At 40.8% G+C, this 19,852-nt stretch overlaps 2 protein-coding genes across 11 annotated transcripts in view; both read left to right on the forward strand.

Annotated features, from left to right (window-relative positions):
• Positions 1-3,522, forward strand: part of LOC135116489 (laminin subunit beta-1-like) — a 38,148-nt gene extending 34,626 nt beyond the window's left edge. For 8 of the 9 annotated variants that reach the window (XM_064033978.1, XM_064033977.1, XM_064033979.1 and 5 more), the window contains 3 exons: positions 548-745; positions 838-973; positions 1,505-3,522. In XM_064033978.1, the coding sequence (XP_063890048.1) occupies positions 548-745; positions 838-973; positions 1,505-1,653 (483 nt within the window). In that variant the 3' untranslated portion in view covers positions 1,654-3,522. The remainder of the gene's footprint in view (positions 1-547; positions 746-837; positions 974-1,504) is intronic. The other variant, XR_010276357.1, reaches the window with a different exon arrangement.
• Positions 3,523-6,442: 2,920 nt separating this feature from the next.
• LOC135116490 (BOS complex subunit NOMO1-like) lies at positions 6,443-19,052 on the forward strand. 2 transcript variants are annotated; one of them, XM_064033986.1, is made up of 12 exons: positions 6,443-6,559; positions 10,010-10,109; positions 10,681-10,809; positions 11,228-11,407; positions 11,562-11,715; positions 12,071-12,297; positions 13,981-14,149; positions 14,769-14,901; positions 15,130-15,270; positions 15,381-16,646; positions 17,558-17,729; positions 18,000-19,052. In XM_064033986.1, the coding sequence occupies exons 2-12, from the start codon at positions 10,074-10,076 to the stop codon at positions 18,648-18,650; spliced, it is 3,258 nt and encodes a 1,085-aa protein (XP_063890056.1). In that variant the 5' UTR covers positions 6,443-6,559; positions 10,010-10,073; the 3' UTR covers positions 18,651-19,052. The 2 variants fall into 2 exon arrangements, with proteins under 2 accessions (XP_063890056.1, XP_063890055.1); XM_064033985.1 differs by lacking the exon at positions 6,443-6,559 and adding an exon at positions 9,051-9,234.
• Positions 19,053-19,852: the final 800 nt, after the last annotated feature.

Raw genomic sequence — 19,852 nt, forward strand, 5'->3', positions numbered from 1 at the left:
ATAAACACACAGCTCCCCACTAATCTCTTTTCTTATAATTCTGACTTCCCTTCCTTTCCCATTTATTCCTCCTTCACCCATCACCACCCCTTCTGTAATTTACTACCCTCCAACCACCCCAAATCATAAATGTGTGTGTGTGTGTGTGTGTGTGTGTGTGTGTGTGTGTGTGTGTGTGCGTGTGTGTGTGTGTGTGTGTTTTACACCCAGAAAAACAACTCGTCTCATATTTCTATGACAAGTGAGAGTGCAGAGAGAGAGAGAGAGAGAGAGAGAGAGAGAGAGAGAGAGAGAGAGAGAGAGAGAGAGAGAGAGAGAGAGAGAGAGAGAGATTGTAGTATTAGAAATTAGATAAGTTACTGCTCTTGGGCTTACACCATATATGAGCAATGCACATTTTTTTAGCTTCTGGAGTGAAACTGTTAAAGCAGTTATCAGCCAAATGAGATATGGAGGCAGGATCCCTCCAGTGTAATCTCATCTGTAGTCATAGCAAGGTAAAATAGAAGGTAAATACAATGTAAAGTTAACCCTGGTGTCCCAACAGATCACCAGTGAGACTAGTGTGGCACAGGAGAGAGCCAACAATTCCTTGCGAGAAGTGCAGTTGCTGGAGATACGTGTGGAGCAGGTGAAGGCGGAGTACCAGCTCAACCAGCGCCATCTGGAGGACACCAACAATGCCGTGGACCAGGCGGACCTCAAGGCCAAGAAGGCGGCCAATGACGCCAGGCTGCTGGAGGACGTAAGGCAGCGTGCAACCTTCCACTTTTTTAGTAAAATCACAACCTTGCAATCCTTAGGAAACATTTGTTATGACCATGTTTCTTTCAACAGAAATACCTGACTGTGGTGAACTTGTTGAGTGAGAAATCCACAGCGGCTGGGGATGCCAGGAGAAGGGCTGAGGAGCTGAAGAATAGCGCAAACAAGTTGGCTTTTGAGGCTCAACTCAAGCTCCATGCTCTGAGAGGTAATAAAGTTTACCTTTTGTTGAGCATCATTGAGTATGGCAGGCAGAGAAGTAAGAATCTCAGAGTTGCAGCTTTAGTGACAGGACAGTCCAGGCTTACCAGATTTCAGTCAGGCCTCCGTGATTATTTATGGCTTGGTTAGTAATGTACTGGGCTCATTTACCTTCTGTGTATTGACCTCTATTGGCTTACTCATCCTGCCTTCTGTTTCCATGCTGCTTTAAAGAGGCCATGACACACTGAGGGTGCAACATTCCATCATGGGAAGAATAAGAAGAGATATGACACCACACACTTACAAATATAATAGTGCTACATACCAGGCCAGCTCTCCAACAGAGAACAACAACCAAGAAAATGTTAACTTGCTTATAACTGACTTTAGTAACACTCCTTTCCTGATGTATGTTGCAGATATTGGGTCAGACTTCCTGGCCAGCAAGGGAAGAACAACCAAGAAAATGCTATTAATAGTCTGTTAATAATTCCTTGACTTTGTGACACTCCTTCTTTCCTGACTTGTGTTCCAGACATTGAGACAAACTTCAAGACCAACGAGGGCTTGCTACTGGACTACGAGAAAGTCATCCAGGCCATGGAGGAGGACATGACGGAATACAATGAGTACATCCTTCAGAAGACTGAGTTTTATGCTGTGTGCCAGTCAGGGAGGCGCTGAGGTATGGTGGTTGGCAGAGGCAGCCCACCACTTGCAGGTTGTGGCCAACAGTTTATAGTCTACACTTAACCCTCTGAATGCCTATCACTGAATGACACATCCTAATTTATTTGAATAACCTGACACAATTTCACTGAGCAAAAAAATAACTACAGGCACTAAAGGTTTGAATTATACCACCACCTCTTTTGTTGTCAGTGTCGTCTCTCAAAACTGTAAACCTGCACCACAACATTTCAGCTTGAGGAGGAACGGTGGCAGTCAGAGGGTTAATACACAGTGTGCAGATACACAAAACAGAACAGTAAATATTGTGCAGTTGACTCTGAAGTGTCTGTGCAAGAGAATAACAGTAATAATTCTCAAATGGCAAAAAGAACAGTGCTGTATGTTTGTACATGTGTAATATTTAGCTTTTTATACACAAGAAATCCCACAAAATTTATTGAAGAAGAATGATAATACTACAGATTATACTTGGGCTGCTCAAAATGTATGTTTCCAGCCAGGTATCCAGTCCTGTGTGCCTTTGCTAACAGACATGTTCACTCATGTTTCAGACCCATTCACACTCTGTACTCTGTGTGTGTGTGTGTGTGTGTGTGTGTGTGTGTGTGTGTGTGTGTGTGTGTGTGTGTGTGTGTGTGTGTGTGTGTGTGTGTAGTATGAATGGTGACACTCCCTTTCCAGCCCAACACAAGGCAGGGAGTAGGAAGTGCCTGTTTGTCAGTCTGTGGTTGAAGATTAAACAAAGGGATAGAGTGTTGAATCTTTATTTTTATTTATTTGTTTAACTTCTTGCAGTATGATGATGAGTAGTGTTTAGTGGCACAATTTTTTGGTTACATCTTTGCTCTTCGACTTTTCCTTGTTTGGTTGTAACAAGTCGTGTCTGTAATGCTGTAGTGCCTTTAGTCTTCAGTAGCCTCACCCTGGGCTTAGAGACTCATTGAAATATTAAACTCATCACTGTAAGTTTGAGAATCAGAAAATATAAAAATTCTACCATTCTTGTTGTGCCAAAATATCTTAACCACAAAAAAATTTTAATAGATGTTAGCTGATATTTGAGATTGTATTTGAAGGGGAGAGTAAATACATTAATTATTACTAAATCTTAGACTTAGTGTTAAGGAGAGAAAGTGTTTCATAAAGAGAACAATGATGTGTACTAAAATCTTTTCCTCCTGGTCAAGCAGAGGAAATGTTATCGCTTGAGACGTTAGTTGTCTCTGTGCCAAAGGTTAACCCGCACTGCGAGTGAACCCAAACCTTTTGTGTAGATTGTTAGACACTGCCACATACCAAAGTCTCAGTGCTTGTAATATAATGATGACAGCATGATAGTGTCCTTTATACCATTTTGTTTCTCTCTGATGTTTTCCTTCCACAGCAAAATAACCAGCTATTAACTAGTCCATGCTGTCAGTGCTGTACATACACTAATGTTAGCATCAAGTTGACATGCATCTTTATTGTGGGTTGATTTTAGGACGTCCTCTCAGGCTTGCTGTGTGCCAATCCTGTGTTCTCCCTGGCTTGCATTGAATCACTTAGTGGGGATGTGAGGTGCAGCTGCATCAGGAAGGAAATATGAGTGGCTGGCTATCAATAAGAAAACTTCCTTAATCAAATTTACCTGCTAACTCCTATGCAATTAGAATAATGTATGATGATAAGATTGTACAAAATAAGCTAACACCTTAATAATATATACAATTTTTTGCATTGTGTATTGCATTGGACACATCTGTTAGTTACAAGTATACATAGCAGTTAAGGATGTCATAGGTTATCTGTTACATGTACTCGGTCCATAATGTGCTCTCACACCCCTTATAAATAAATTTCCTTATCTTGTAAGAAAAACTATGTTGTCTTCATTCTCATTCCTATAATAAAGTATTCCACAGATGCATCATTTATAAGAAAACAAGAGAAGCTGCAAGAATTAAGTCATCAGGTTCCTACAATTCATAAAGCTTTTACCAAATGTCTATAAGTAAAGGTAACTAAACAAATATGGCAGAATACAGAAGGAAAAACTGCTGAAAGTATAATAAAGGTTTAGAAAAAGAGAAAGATAACTAAGAAAGGTCAACCAAACTGTCAAAGAAAAGTTAATCAAACAGAAATATGAGAAAAAATACAAAAAAAAAACTGCTGAAAGTGATACAGCATAATAAAAATTTAGAAAAGAGAAAGAAAAAGACTGAGGGTAACAATAACAATTCATGTTAATGGAGATAAAGAGAGCAGTCCTGTATTGACAAAGGCAATGCACCTGAACAATGGGACATTTGTTTATTTTATTGTATGTGTGTTAGGTTAGCATAGTCTATATACAAGCTCTTAGCAGTGCATATATATCACAGACAGATTGTTAGACAGTAAATTAATTTGAAGTAGAACCAATTGTTGTGTGTGTGTTAGGTTAGCCTATCACACCCTTATCTTAGAAATATTCCTTTGTACATGCTTATGTACCACAGCCAGATAGACAGTGATTAGGGAGGTGGATGGAATAGATGGTGAAAGAGTGAATATACTGGTTGACTCTTACATTGGGGAGGTGGACAGAATAGTGGTGAAAGAGTGAATATACTGGTTGACTCTTGCATTGGGGAGGTGGACAGAATAGTGGTGAAAGAGTGAATATACTGGTTGACTCTTACATTGGGGAGGTGGACAGAATAATGGTGAAAGAGTGAATATACTGGTTGACTCTTGCATTGGGGAGGTGGACAGAATAGTGGTGAAAGAGTGAATATACTGGTTGACTCTTGCATTGGGGAGGTGGACAGAATAGTGGTGAAAGAGTGAATATACTGGTTGACTCTTGCATTGGGGAGGTGGACAGAATAGTGGTGAAAGAGTGAATATACTGGTTGACTCTTGCATTGGGGAGGTGGACAGAATAGTGGTGAAAGAATTAATATACTAGTTGACTCTTGCATTGGGGAGGTGGACAGAATATTGGTGAAAGAATGAATATACTGGTTGACTCTTGCATTGGGGAGGTGGACAGAATATTGGTGAAAGAATGAATATACTTGTTGACTCTTGCATTGGGGAGGTGGACAGAATAGGAGATGAAGGAGTGAAGATATTGGTTAACTCGTTTTCTATGATTTTATTCGAGTTTTCATTAATTTATGGTTAAATTGTGAGTGATAGGCTAACCCTTTCACTCGTTCAGTCTTCAGTATCATTATAAACACTCTACTGTGTCTTTCGTAACTTCTAATTAATTTTTAGGTTCGCTTATAAACTCAGTCCTCTCGTTTTCTATGATTTTATTCGAGTTTCCGTCAATTTAAAGGTTTAATTATAAGTGATAGGCTAGTTGGCGCGCGGAACCGACTCCCTCTCTCTCTCTCTCTCTCTCTCTCTCTTAACACCTCACAGTGCTTCAAGTGACATGTTTTCATTTCTATTCGCTTATAAACTCAATCTACCCTCGCATTTCCTGCCATATAATTAAAGTATCCGGTTGTACCCCATGGTGAGGGTCCGCTTGTTTCCACCTCCTTCACCGAGGGAGGGAGGCAGACTGCTCGCGGCGCTTTGGGATTTTTTTTTATTTATTTATTTTTTTTATTCTCTTCCTCAGTCTACCTGGGAAACACCGTGCAGTGCGGTTGTGTGTGTGTCCTCTTTTCATTTAAACACGAGGGAACGGGACCACAGAGGCACAGGAGGTCAATTAAGGTGAGTTTAGTAGTGACAGGTAGCAGAGGTATATAATATATATATATATATATATATATATATATATATATATATATATATATATATATATATATATATATATATATATATATATACACACACACACACACACACACACACACACACACACATACACACAGCTGAAATTAATCCAGAAAATAGAGAAATAACCTTCATAACAACCACAAATAATAAGGAAAGAGAGATGGCCATACTTGTTTTCATCTGAGCCCCCTCCCGCGGCCGCCATGATGGATTGCCAGAGTCTACTCCGGTTCCAATATTTTTTCTATTTTCTTAACTTATATATTTAGGCTTTTTAACTAAGATTTTATGGTTTGTAAAAATATTTGGTGGTGTTTTGAGTGTTTTGCGTGCGAGTGTTAAGGGAAACATGTCGATTATGAGGTTGTTTCAGCGTAAATAAGTGTTGCTGTTTGCCGTTAAATTTTTCATACCGCCAAACATAATTTTTTATTTCAGCCGCTAGGCAAGATTTTATGGGCTCAAAAAATCGTTTATTGTTTTTTAAATATGTTATGATGCTTATGAGTGAAATACGTGGACTTTTAGAGGGGTTTTAGGCCCGTTGAAAACTCAAAAAGTTGACATTTTTAAATTATTTATTTATTTATTTCAGCTTCCAGTTAACTTCTGATTGTTTGTAAAAATAGTTTCGATTTTTTAAAGTGTATTGTGTTCATGAGAAATGAGATTTGTGGACTTTGAAATGTTTTTTTTTATCGTGTTTGTTCGAACACTTTTTCATATAGTTATTTAAATATAGCTTTATTATTACTAAAGCTTGGAATATTTTTATATGTCCAGAATTAATTTAAAATTATGACCTTTCATAATATGTAAAGCATTCCGGCCTAGCTCCATTTTTGCGAGGGGTCATTTTCAAAATCATTCGCGTAACGTAAATATGGCGTGACGTCATCAACCGCCTTCATCCGGGGACCGAGACCCTGAACCTTCCCACCTCCCAGTGCCCTTCCATCAGTGTTTAGTGTAATTTCCTATATTTTCCAGCTGTTTTCATGCATAGAGAAGAATAGAAAGAGGAGGAAAGAAGGAGGAGGAAGAAGAAGGAAGGGAAGGAGGAAGAGGAGAAGGAAAAGAAGAAATATTAAGAAGACAATATTTTCACTGAATTTCCAGCGTTTTAAAGGTAAGCAAAAGTAGTAGTAGTAGTAGTAGTAGTGGTGGTGGTGGTGGTGGTGGTGATGTAGCAGCCTTGTAATATAAGATGAAGTGTTTTGAGTTAAATACACAATTTTTTTCTAGGCATTTTGGAATAGAAGTGAGAGTTTTTGGTGTTTTGAAAGGGAATATTCGTGCTTTAAGTGTTTTTTTTTAAGTGAATTCTTCGTTTCTGTGGCGTTTTAAAAAGGTAGGGGATGTTTTTTTTGTATTTTTTTTTTTTTTGTATTTTTTTTTTTTTTTTTTTTTAAGATTTTCGTGTTTTTCAAGTTTGTTTGGGTAGAAATTGTTGTTTTTACGCTGTCTTTGGGTAGGTGTGTGTCTCTTTTGGGGTGTTTTGAAAGGAAATTCTGTGTTATTCGATGTTTTTTTTGGAAGAAATGAGTGCTTTTGGGATGTTTTGAAAGGAAATTAAGTGTTTTTTAAGTGTTTTTGGCTAGAAGTGTGTGTTTTTTGGATGTTTTGGAAGCAAATTATATGTTTTTTTTCGATGTTTTTGTGTAGAAGTAAGTGTTTCTTGGGTGTTTTGAAAGGAGAATGTGTTTTTTAAGTGTTTTTGGCTAGAAAAGTGTGTTTTTGGGTGTTTTGAAAGGAAATTAAGTGTTATTTCAGTGTTTTTTGCTAGAAATGTGTGTTTTTTGGTGTGTTGAAAGGAAATCGCATGTTTTTCAGTGTGTTTGGGTAGAAATGTATGTTTTTTTTGTGGTGTTTTGAAAGGAAATCACGTGTTTTTTAGTGTTTTTTTTGCATATGAATTAATGTTTTTGAGTTATTTCTGACCGCTAATCAGTGTTTTCTTTGGGTAATGTTAATAGAAATAGCTGTTCTGGGCCGAATTTGTGTTTTTTGAGTACTAAAAGGAGAAAAATAGTGTTGCTAGGTGTTATTGGGCAGGAAAATTTGTTAGAAGTGAGTTAGAAATGGGCCAGAATAGAGTAGCAAGGATGGCACTGAGTGCACCGAGGTGCACAGCAGTTGAAGCCTAGAGAGGTGACATGGGATGGCGCACCTTTAGGGAAAGACTCACAAAAGCCACACTTAGGTACAAGATTAGGCTTGAGAGAATGGATGATGCAAGAATAGCAAGGAAGGTGTACCTGTGGAATGAAAGTGGAAGCAAATGGAGGAAGAGATGCATGAGAATGACAGACAGGAATGGATTGCAAGTTGTGTGGGCGATAAGAATGGCTGGTAGGAATCAAAATGAGCGTGAATGGGTGGTAACAAGAGGAGGCAGAGTGGGAGCCGAATGGGATGTGAGAAAATGGAAGAATGAGATAGACAAAGAAGTGAAATGTGTGGGACTCAATGAATGGAAGAATGAAATGGAAAGAAAGAAGACCCTGGAATGGTACAAGGAGAAAGAGGCCCCGAGGTATGAAAGGTGGTATGATGGAAGCCTGGGCGGTGATCTCTTCCGAGCGAGGGCACAGTGTATGGATGTGAATGCAAGGAGTTACAGGTGGTCTGAGTCCCGCAGCAAAGTGTGCCAGATGTGTGACATGGGAGAGGATGAGACGGTGGAACATGTGGTGCTGGAGTGTGTGAAGTATGCCAGAGACAGGAATGAGATGATGCAAGTGATACTGACTGAGTTACGGCATGATAGGAATGAAAGAGTGGAGAAGACGGGAAAAGAGTGGATGGTGTTGTTGCTGGGACTGTGTAGAGAGGCTAATGAAAGGATGATTGAGGCGGTGAAAGAGTTTCTGGAGAGAATGTGGCGTGCCAGGTGTATGAACAATTAGGATAGAGGATGCTGTTCGTTTCTCTTTTTTTTTTTTTTTCCTTTCTACAGGAGTTGCCGATCCAAAGGCCTGGCTCAGGAGTGATCCTGTGCCACCTGTACCATCTAGATCAAGATATATATATATATATATATATATATATATATATATATATATATATATATATATATATATATATATATATATATATATATATATATATATTTTATTTATTTTTTTTTTTTTTCTCCAGTAAATTAACACGGTGAAGACGAAAATGGTGATTATGATAACGAAAACGATAGCGTAATGTGTGTGGCTTGTCAGTAATGTTAACTTTTTATACTCTGGTGAAGGCATAAAAAATGATAGGACTGAATATACAGTGAAATAAATATAGTGAAGACGAAAATGGCGGTGGTGGCAAAGAAACCATTAATGTAATGGGTGTAGCAGTTGTTACCGTGAGCGGGACTATTTGTATTGTATTATATTTACACAGCTGCGCGAATATTTAATTTTATTTCATGCATACTAAGTAAAAAAAAAACTGATAGCTGAAATATGAAGACCAGCTGGGATGTTAGCCGAAATAGGATGTTGATATAAACTCTCCTAAAAAGTTTTTAAAAATCTAGTTTCCAGAACACTTACTTTTACTTTTGTGCAGAGTATATTAGAAATAATGAACGATAATAGATGAAAATTGAGAATTAGTATAAGAGGCGTGAACCGAAGTAGCTTGTCATCGGAACCTCCAAGTGGATGTCAACATGCCGGCGATCAGGTGGAAGGAGTATTTATTCTTATTATTCGCCTTCCTGTGGACTCGCTGCGTCGGGAACGACTTTCTTGGTTGCGGGGGATACGTGAGGAGCGATGTGGACATTAATTACGCGCAAGTTGGGGTCAAATTGTGAGTATTTTGTTGAAAGGAGTCTTTGGAGTGTGAGGATGTCACCTGATATCCTGGGTGTTTCCTGCTCTCCCCTTTCCTCTCCTTTGGTATTATTTCCCTGTGAGTATTTATTAGTGATTTTGGATTGGTTGTCGTATGCACTCAAACTACGTTGTATTTGTTGTGTTACGTCACACGTAGGTGGTGGCCAGTGGCTCAGAGAACACGCAGCTTTATGTGCACGTGTTGAAGGTGCAGGACATACTGGAGAGCTTGCAAGCTGGACTTGATATTAAAATGCTTTCCAGAAAATTTTATCTTCATATTTCTGTACATTTTCCAGTTTCCTCCTGATTTTTTCCCATGAGCAGTTGTCGCCGTGGATAATTTTGAAATAACATTAGTGTTTCCATCCAAGTGTTAGGTTAGGTTAGGATTAAATTACCTCGTTTCATATGTAAATGTACTTTTTAAGCTGATAACTCAAGGGGTAAATCTCTTCCCTTGGACATTTCCTCCCATCAACAGATTTTACATCCAGACATTTTTTTCCCTTTTAGTCCATTTGAGATGTTAAGAACATGGCAAGAAGCCATCATGCCTACAATGGCAGTCCCTGTATGAAATATACTTTCCTATTTCCACTATCATCCCCATTCATAAATCTGTCGCCTATAAATGTTTTATTTTACTACTCTATTTTTATTCTTATTTTCCTTCTCATCCCCCGTTCAACCGACACAGATCTCTTCACATGGCTTTAAATGTACAGTAGAATGTCCCTCCATTGCAGGTACACAAAGCAGGGGAACTTAAAGTATGAGACAGAATGTGCTCCAAACAACGGCTATTATTTCATGCCTATTTATGACAAGGGACAGTACATCATAAAGGTAAGATGTGTCAGAATGTGGTAAGTAGTAGTAGTAGTAGTAGAAGCAGTATTTATATTTTCATGCAACAATTTATTTTACTTGTGAAAAGTAAGGCAGTTTGATGTCAAGCTCTTACTAATGTACATACAAACAAGCCATTTTATTAATGCTATCAGTGATGAATAAAATACCTTAATAACAGTGATATCAAAGGTATCTGTTATGATTTCCCTTCTTATGTGCCACCAATAGAAATAGTGTTATTTTATTCTCTCTCTCTCTCTCTCTCTCTCTCTCTCTCTCTCTCTCTCTCTCTCTCTCTCTCTCTCTCTCTCTCTCTCTCTCTCTCTCTCTCTCTCTCTCTCTCTCTCTCTCTCTCTCTCTCTCCTCACATTAATCTTCCCCTTACACCTCTCTCTCTCTCTCTCTCTCTCTCTCTCTCCCTCTCTCTCCTCTCTCTCTCTCTCTCTCTCTCTCTCTCTCTCTCTCTCTCCTCTCTCTCTCTCTCTCTCTCTCTCTCTCCTCTCTCTCTCTCTCTCTCTCTCTCTCTCTCCTCACATTAATCTTCCCCTTACACCTCTCTCTCAAGGTGTCTCCTCCTTCGGGTTGGAGTTTTGATCCAGAAGAAGTGTCAGTGAAAATTGATGGAGAGACAGATGCCTGCAGCCAAGGGAAGGATATCAACTTTCACTTCAAAGGCTTTGCTGTGATAGGCAAGGTTAGGAGGATTTTTTTGATAGTGAAATACTATAGTTCACTAATGCCTTCACATATAGAACAGAGATTGTTAACATCACTAGAATTAATTATTTGAGATACAATATTACTCTAACCTTCGATTGCCTATAAAGAATGTTACTTTGAGGCTCATGTTCCCCAAAAAATATTATTTTGTACCATATGTTGTCAATTATAGTGTTGTTTTGAACATTGTTACCAGTTATTTTTAAACTTGTATTCCCCAAATACAGAGTTACTTTGAACCTTTTTGTTGCACACTGTGAACATTCCTTCTTAACAAACTGTGATGCAGGTTGTAGAATGTTTTAAAACTAACTATTTGAGGTACAGTGACATGTTGAACCTCCCATTGCCCAAAGTGAACATTCCCTCTTAACTGAATACATGGGCTGCAGGTTGTCAGCATCGGCAGCAGCTCTGGGCCCGAGGGAGTGACTGTGTCCCTGCATCGAGGAGATGCCCTCATCCAGACAACACAAACCTCAGCTGACGGCTCATATGTGTTCACACCACTGTCATCAGGGAAGTACACAGTGGTGGCAGCACACCCAACATGGACTCTTATCAAGAACGAGGTTAGATTTGGGTTCAACTGGTGATGTGTTCTTGTTATAATCAGCCAGAAAAAAAAGACCAAATAGGCAAAGAAAAAAAATAAAGAACAGAAAAAGAAAGAAAAAATAGACTGTATCTTGCTAGCTGCCTGTTAATGTTCCTTTCTCCCAACAGGTGACAGTGGAAGTAGCCGATGAGAATGGTGATGCTGGTGCCTCTATAGTGGTGGGTGGGTACTCCCTCTCAGGAAGCGTTATAACTGATGGACAGCCAACCTCAGGAGTCAACTTTATCCTCCACTCTCAGGACACCTTGGCAGCACAACCAGGTGAGGTGTCTGGGAGTTATTTAGTAGTGGAAGTGTGTGTAAAAGTTTTCAGTCATTCACCTGGTTGAAAGGGACAGTCTTGTGGACCATTCTACTACACCACTGGAGCTTAGGCATTGCATTGCTGGCCACATACCTCTGGCACAACATGAAATAATGATGATGATGATGATAAATAATTACATGATCACAGCAGGAAAACATTAAATAAGGGCAGGAGTGTAAATGAATGTGAATATGAAAGTTGTATCCTTTGTCTTGGTCACCTCCCTTTTTTGGGGAAGACAGCTTTGGTGTATGTATGTATCTCTGTAATCGTGTGTATCAGTTCTATGTCATGAGCACATCTTTGCAGCCTGCACCCCTGGAAGCCCAGCAGGGTATGAGAACACCTTGGGTCTGCCAGCCGTGTGTTATGTGGTGTCAGATGCTACTGGCTCCTTCACCTTTGGTCTGGTGTCTCCGGGAGTGTACATGCTGGCCCCTTACTTCCACTCCTCCACCACCAAGTATGAGGTGACGCCAAGCAAGCTGGAGGTGGTGGTGTCTCACAATGATCTTGTGCTTCAACAGCCGTTCAAGGTAACTCACTGTTGTGTTGTGTTGTGAGGAAGTGTTGTGTGTCTTAGCCTCAAATAGGATCTGAGAAGGGATAAGGTAACTTGACTTTGTGCTGTGATGTGAGGAAGTGTTGTGTGTGGGACTTGTTTGTGATTGATTGCTGTGTGTCAGGGCCTATTTCACAGTCGCTTCCTATTGTTGTGATTGTTACCAATGAGTGCTGATGTCCACCACCAACAATTGATCTGGTTTCACAGACGTTTTTCATGGAGTTGTTTGTTTTGATCCTTACCAGAAATTATAACCTTTGGTAATGCTGGGTTGGGAGCTGCTGGGTTTCCCCAATGGAGCTTACCAATGCATTTATTTCTTATAAATATCACAAGGTCTTATCCTTTTATACTTGTATTACTTCCTAAATTATTATTATTAAATTATTAAAATTATTTAACATTACAACATTTTGTAGGGTATAATACTAATATGATAAAATTTAAGAAGAATTTGGATGGTGGCATGAACTCACTTCACCAGCTGATGAAAACTTCACTACCTATCACCCTTATTTCATCCAGTATGCCTCCTTGGTTAAAAACTGTAATAATCCTCACATATGCATAGGGTGTATGGAATTTGTCACTTAAAAGAAATATGAGATAATATTGAAATAACATTACCATTTCCATTGGGGGCTAGGCTTGATTCCATCAGGCTAGGTTTAGATTAATTCAGTTCATTAATTTAATTTAATCCTTTCAGTGGGTACATGATTTAATTAATTCATTAATTTTTTTTTTTTTTTTTTTTTTTTTTTTTTTTTTTTTTTTTTGCTGAAAAAGAAATAATCACAGTCTCAAAATTAGTAGGCCAGGGCTATTTCCATAAAACCCAAAATTATTTCAATCCAGCAATGTATGCATTGAGGAACAGATAAATTAATTATTTATTATGTGCATGGTTGACATATGCAGAGTTTGGCAAATGTTAGGCAGATATTCAAAGGGAAGAATTTAAATAATAAAATGTAACCATGTTTGCAGTGGATGGATATGGCATGTTGAAGGCACCAGTGGTGTATTTCAATTTTCCATGCCTTTCTCTTTCTTTTAGTGCTGGTGAGGTCAGTATTTTTTGTCATGATTTGACTCATTTTGTCTAATATGGGGGCTCCATCACACCAACATTACCAAATCAGAGTTATTCGTTTTGTTATGATTGTTACCAGGTTGGGGATCACTGAAACCACGAAAACAATGATTGTGAAATAAGAATGAGGTGTTGGTAATGCCTGTTACCAGGTTGGAAATGCTCTTGCTTGGGAACATTACCAAGCGACTGTGAAATTGGCCCTCAGTCTTGTTATGTGCCATGATGTGAAGAATTGTGTGTGTTTATACAAGAACTGCCACGTGTAGAGTCCTTTGGCTTCCTGAAGCTTCCCTTGTTTTGCTCAAGCTTGATGAAATTAGATTTAGAAAGAGATAGAAGGAATCAGTTCTCAAATAGAGTAAGAAGTAGACGAATGGAATAGACTCAATAATCAGATTATTAATGCTGAGTCATGAGGGAGCTTTAAAAGAAGATTAGTCGAATTTATGGATGAGGATGACAGGTAGAAATAGATAGATATCTTTCATACAGGCAGTGCCACATGTAGACTTAGAGCTCCTTGCACTAATGCTTATTTTCTCATGTTGTTTTCAGGTGGAAGGCTTCAGCATGAGTGGCAGGGTGACCAAGAGTCCTGGTGGGGAGGTCATTGCTGGCGCCAAGATCCTGCTAGATAAAGTGAGGGCAGCAGTGACTGATGAGAATGGTCTTTACTACTTTGAGAACATCCAGTCTGGGAAGCACAAGATTAAAATAACTGCAGGTATGTGAGTTGTATTTTGTTAAGTCTTATACAGATTGTGTCTTTATTACTTCATAAGATCAAGATAAATGCAGGTATGTGAGTTTGTAATTAGTTTAGTTGCTGATTGTATCTTTATTACTTTGAGAACATTCAGTCTGAAAAACATAAGACTGAAATAACTGCAGGTATGTGACTTGAATTTGCTTGAGTGTTATATGGATTTTATGAACAGAGAATTAGATAACTTTATTCTCCATCAAGTCTGTATCATATGATCAAAAACCCTTATTTCTGGTTGATTGAGAGAGTGCTGTATTGCTGTATTATGTGATTTATAAGACACGTACATTAGATGTCACACAATTTAGAAAGATGTATTTCTGTAAAACATACCAACTTAGCTGCAGAAAAGTATTGTTGGCAACATTTAAGTTTGAGGAGGCTGCAGAAAAGCTGTCTGACACATCTTAAGTCAAGCTTTTTTGTGCTGTAAGAAGCTTGAGTTTGAGGAAGGTGTAATAAATTTATCCAACATATATATACAGTAAAGCTTTCATGTATTGTAAACAAGCTTGAATTTGAAGAAGCTGTAATTAATTTGATACATACATACAGTAAGGCTTTTTATGCATTGTAGACAAGCTTGAGTTTGAGGAAATGACAGTGAACATCAGCCCCAAGCAGCCAGTGGTGGGTGACCTCTCCCCTCTGAAGTATGAGGTGTGTTTCTCCGTTACTGTAGAGAAGACAGCGTCCCACAGCGGCCCCTGGTGAGTGTGTGTGTGTGTGTGTGTGTGTGTGTGTGTGTGTGTGTGTGTGTGTGTTCAGAATGACTTCAACTAAAGGCTTTTGAATGTAATGGCTCAATGCCTGAGGAACCTTTTCTCACCATGATCATTCATATCCAAGTATTCCATGTCTCCTAAGCTAATAAGAGCATTGTGAATGATGGTGTAGAATGTATTACAGATTCTGGTGTAATTTTTGTTCTCTACTAGGACTATCAAGATAACAGGGGAAGGAAAAGCTGCTCAAACTCTGCAGACAGATGTGGATGGTCGAGGCTGTATCTACCTCACCCCTGGCTCCTACTCTGCTTCAGTGAAGCTTTCCCAGGCAGCAGATGAGGCAGGCATGAGGTGAGGTGTTCTTGTGCTTTCATTTAACCACTGTGGAATTTTACCATCCCTTTTTATTTCCTTCCATATGCCAGACTTCATCATCGCTAATTACATTACCTGTGTTGCAGGTTTGGTCCTCTTGAGCACCTGTTTAGTGTTACCTCAGACCCTATTGAAGAGCTTGCTTTCTCACAGTTCTTGGGTGAAATATCAGGGAGGATCTCATGTCTGGAGGAGTGCCCTACCCTGACAGTGAGTCTGCAGCCTGCCCAGGGGAGGTCTGGAGCTCCCCGCAGTGTGACAGCCAAGGATGGGACCTTCTCCATCACCGAGGTGGTCCCTGGCTCATACCTGCTCAGTGTGCAGAAAGATGACTGGTGCTGGAAACTCAAAACAGTTCCAGTAACCGTAAACACACAGAATGTTGAAGTGTCTTTGGAACAAGTGGGTTACCAGCTGACCCTCGCCTCTTCCCACGAAACCACCCTCAGCTACACTACCACCACCGGTGCCTCGGGGACCATAGTGGCTCAGAAGGGCAGCACACTGGTCTGCATGTCTGGGCCGGGCATGTACACCCTCACACCAGTCGGCTGCCATAAGTTTGGATCCACACAAATTAACTGGAACACTTCATCCCCAAACTTGGTCACCCTCTCCGCCACCAAGCACCAGCTGACCGGTGCCGTGCGGGCAACAGAGGTGGCACCATTCACTGTTGAGGTTCAGTCAGGCAGCAAGACAGTGCTGGGCCCTCTCAACCCATCCCCAGAAAACCCACACTTGTATGTCTTTGAGCTGTGGGTGCGTGAAGGGGAGACCATCACCCTGACCCCCGGCTCCCCAACCAACCTTTACCAATATGAACCAAGCTCCCACACCCTGACTATGCCTGCCGACTGCGTGCTCAACACTGTCACCTTCCAGGCCGAACGTGCTCTCTTCATCCATGGCAAGATCACCCCATCAGTTTCTGGGGTCACCATCACTGTCGAGGGCAACGGCAAAGTGTACACCTACACATCAGACGCTGATGGAAAGTATGTGGCAGGACCGCTGGATAATTCAGTGCAGTACTCTGTCAGTGCCGAGAAGAGAGGCTATGTCATGAATGCTCTGAGTGAGAAGGGGCACTTTGAGGCATACAAGCTAGCAGAGATAGTTGTGGAAGTGAAGGATGAGGATGGGGCACCACTTCCTGGAGTCCTCTTGTCCATGTCTGGAGGGAAGAGTTACCGACAGAATAGCCTGACAGAGAATGATGGCACAATTGGCTTCCTGTCCCTGACCCCTGGTGACTACTTCCTGCGGCCCATGATGAAGGAGTACATGTTTGACCCAGCCTCCAAGATGGTCAGTGTGGCAGAGGGAGCCACCATCATGATCACCATCAGGTATGGACTGGACTCACATTCCCTCTGAGTTAGGCTGTAGAGAGTGACAGGCCTTACAACTCTTGTAGAAATTAACATTTTGTTACGCTTATTTGCTTGCTCCTCATAATAGAAATATTTATCTGTCTGTTCATATACCAGGCTGACACACACACACACACACACACACACACACACACACACACACACACACACACACACACACACACACACACACACACACACACACACACACAGACACACACACACACACACACACACACACACACACACACACACACACACACACACACACACAGACACATACACACACACAGACACATACACACACACGCACAGACACATACACACACACGCACAGACACATACACACACATGCACAGACACATGCACACACACGCACAGACACATACACACGCACAGACACATACACACGCACAGACACATACACGCACAGACACACACACACACACACACACACGCACAGACACATACACACGCACAGACACACACACACACACACACACACGCACAGACACATACACACGCACAGACACACACACACACACACACACACACACACACACACACACACACACACACACACACACACACACACACACAGCCCCTGTTGGAAAGGGACAGTTTAATAGGAATAGACTTTCATATATCAGCCTTTTGTGGAAACTAACATAATCCTATGCATAAAAAACAAACAATTTTTTTCTCTGCTCTCTCTCTCTCTCTCTCTCTCTCTCTCTCTCTCTCTCTCTCTCTCTCTCTCTCTCTCTCTCTCTCTCTCTCTCTCTCTCTCTCTCTCTCTCTCTCTCTCTCTCTCTCTCTCTCTCTCTCTCTCTCTCTCTCTCTCTTTTTCAATTACTCCCCTCCACCACATTTTCTGCCTTCTACAGAGGGTCCCGAGTGGCCTATAGTGTTTATGGGCACACGGTCTCGCTGAGTGGTGAGGCAGAGACTGATGTGGTGGTGGAGGCAGTGGGGCAGGGGCCCGAGTGTGACCAGTACCAGGAGGAGGCCATGTCTGATGCACAGGGAAGCTTCAGGATCCGGGGACTTTATCCTAAGGTATAGCTTCAGATCCTATGACCTTGGGTATCTGTGTTTATATGTCTGCCTGTCTGTCTGTATGTTTGCCTATCAATCTGTCTCTTTTTGTTTTCTAAATTAGGGCTACATATCCTACATTCCCTGGTAATGGGGACATCATGACTAACACCCCATTACATCTGTTGATATATTCAGGCATTGTTTCTTCCTAATCTCACATGCTTAACCAGAGTAATGTTACATCAGTAGGACCCTGACTAACATTCCATAACACCCCATTACTTCCAGTGCCAGTATGAGCTGAGGTTGAAGAAAGGCAGTGGCATAAACCTTCACGTGCAGAGGACCCTTCCCTCCGTACGCTCAGTCCATGCTGACAACAAGGACGTGCGTGATCTGAAACTCATTGTGCTGCGGCCGTTCAACCAGATGGATGTGGCAGCCAAGGTGGACACAGACCCCCAGCATCTCTCCTCCCTGGTGGCTCAGCTGTACCGGGAAGACCTGCCAGACTCTCCTATTCAGACCATCAAGCTTGGACTGCATCCTTACTTCATGCTTCCCCCAATGACTGCTGATAAACGCACATACTTCTTGCGTCTTGAGTCCAATTTGCCGTCCTCCCAGTATCAGTACTCAGTCTCAGAAGTGTCATTTGTGGCAGACTCTGCATTCAAACATCTCAATTTAAGTTTCAAGCCAACGCTGAGAAGTGTGGATGCTGAAATGAGTCAAGGAACAGTAGTGGGTTTTGCTACCGCTATTATACTGGTGATGCTTGCTTTCAATTACGACAAGATGGGGTCCTTGATGGAGAAAGTGTCGCATGTTATGACCACCGTGACGGCACCTCGAATCGCTCAGAAGTCCTTATCAGCGACGTCTGAAGTGCCCTCCACTGAGTCAGGAAGGAAGAGAGTCAAGCCAAGAAAAGTTTGATGCTTCAAGAGTGTAAAGATTTTTGTTGTTATGAGTGTAAATTTTTATTCTGTTTATTCCATCTTTTATTTAATGATGTGTAAATATTTAACAAGTGTTGACTGCTTATTGCAAATAGTAGGTAGCTTTGAGTGTTTGTTTCTCCTGTCTTTCTTGAGTGCGCCATTGTGTGACATTTGTGTAACAAAGGAAAGTTGTGAATGTTCGTGCAAATATTTCATTGTAAGTATTGTTATGATTTGTGTAAGGTGTATTGCAAAGTCTTTCCTCATTAGTCTCATGCTCATGATTGTATGGTTGTACAAACATTACAAGAACAATTGTAACTCTTCAAAGGCACAAACTTCATTTAGTAAGTCAAATCATCCGAGTTGTCCTTTTGAATAAACTTTGTTGAAATAAGTTAGTCCTCTGAAGGGTCTTTTCTCTCATTTCAACCTATAAAGTGTGACATTAGCTCTTCTCTGTCTCACCTTTTAATGTTAATAATATTCATATATCTATTGACCTTGTGCAGTGATTTGAAATGCCGTGCTTTGCTACACCTTGGGCACTTCATGGAATCAGCAATATATCTGAAGATGACGGATTATAGCTATAAGGACCAGGCCATGAATTAAACCCCTGAACAGAACATGCTTTCTCAGAGCAGGATGATGTCATAGTGTGAAAGGAAGGCAAAGAAGAGTCAGGTGTATAATACAGAGAACAATTAATCTATCCTGAGGGGACAACAGTTCAAATTTCTGCGTCATGTGAAGGGATTGGGAAGTTCTGTTCTCATTGAAGTGATTGAGGGAAGGAGAGAGAGGAAAACCAAGAGAATGTACGAGTATAGATAGCCAGATGCGAAACATGACAGGAGAAACAACACTGGTGTTCTCCCTCATCCCCCTCACCACCCCTATGCCCTCATTTCCCTATCATTGTCATTGATATATGTCCATAATTAGTGCAGCATTTTATTTATATAAGAAGAGATGGGAGACAAAGGAGGAGGAGGTATTGTCTGGGAAGGAAGAGGAGAAAGGGGTTTGGTGAAGGTAATAGAAATCTGGTTAAAAAATAATTTGGGTGAAGGAAGAAGGGGAGGGGAGAGGGAGAGAGGATGTGGAGGAGGAGAGGATGGTGGAAGGGAGGGAGAAGGAAGAGAGGTAAGTGCTGGAGGGAAGGGAGATCGGAGGAGGAAATAACAGAAATGG

The sequence above is a fragment of the Scylla paramamosain genome, chromosome 31 (genome assembly GCF_035594125.1).
Source record: "Scylla paramamosain isolate STU-SP2022 chromosome 31, ASM3559412v1, whole genome shotgun sequence".
NCBI lineage: Eukaryota > Metazoa > Arthropoda > Malacostraca > Decapoda > Portunidae > Scylla > Scylla paramamosain.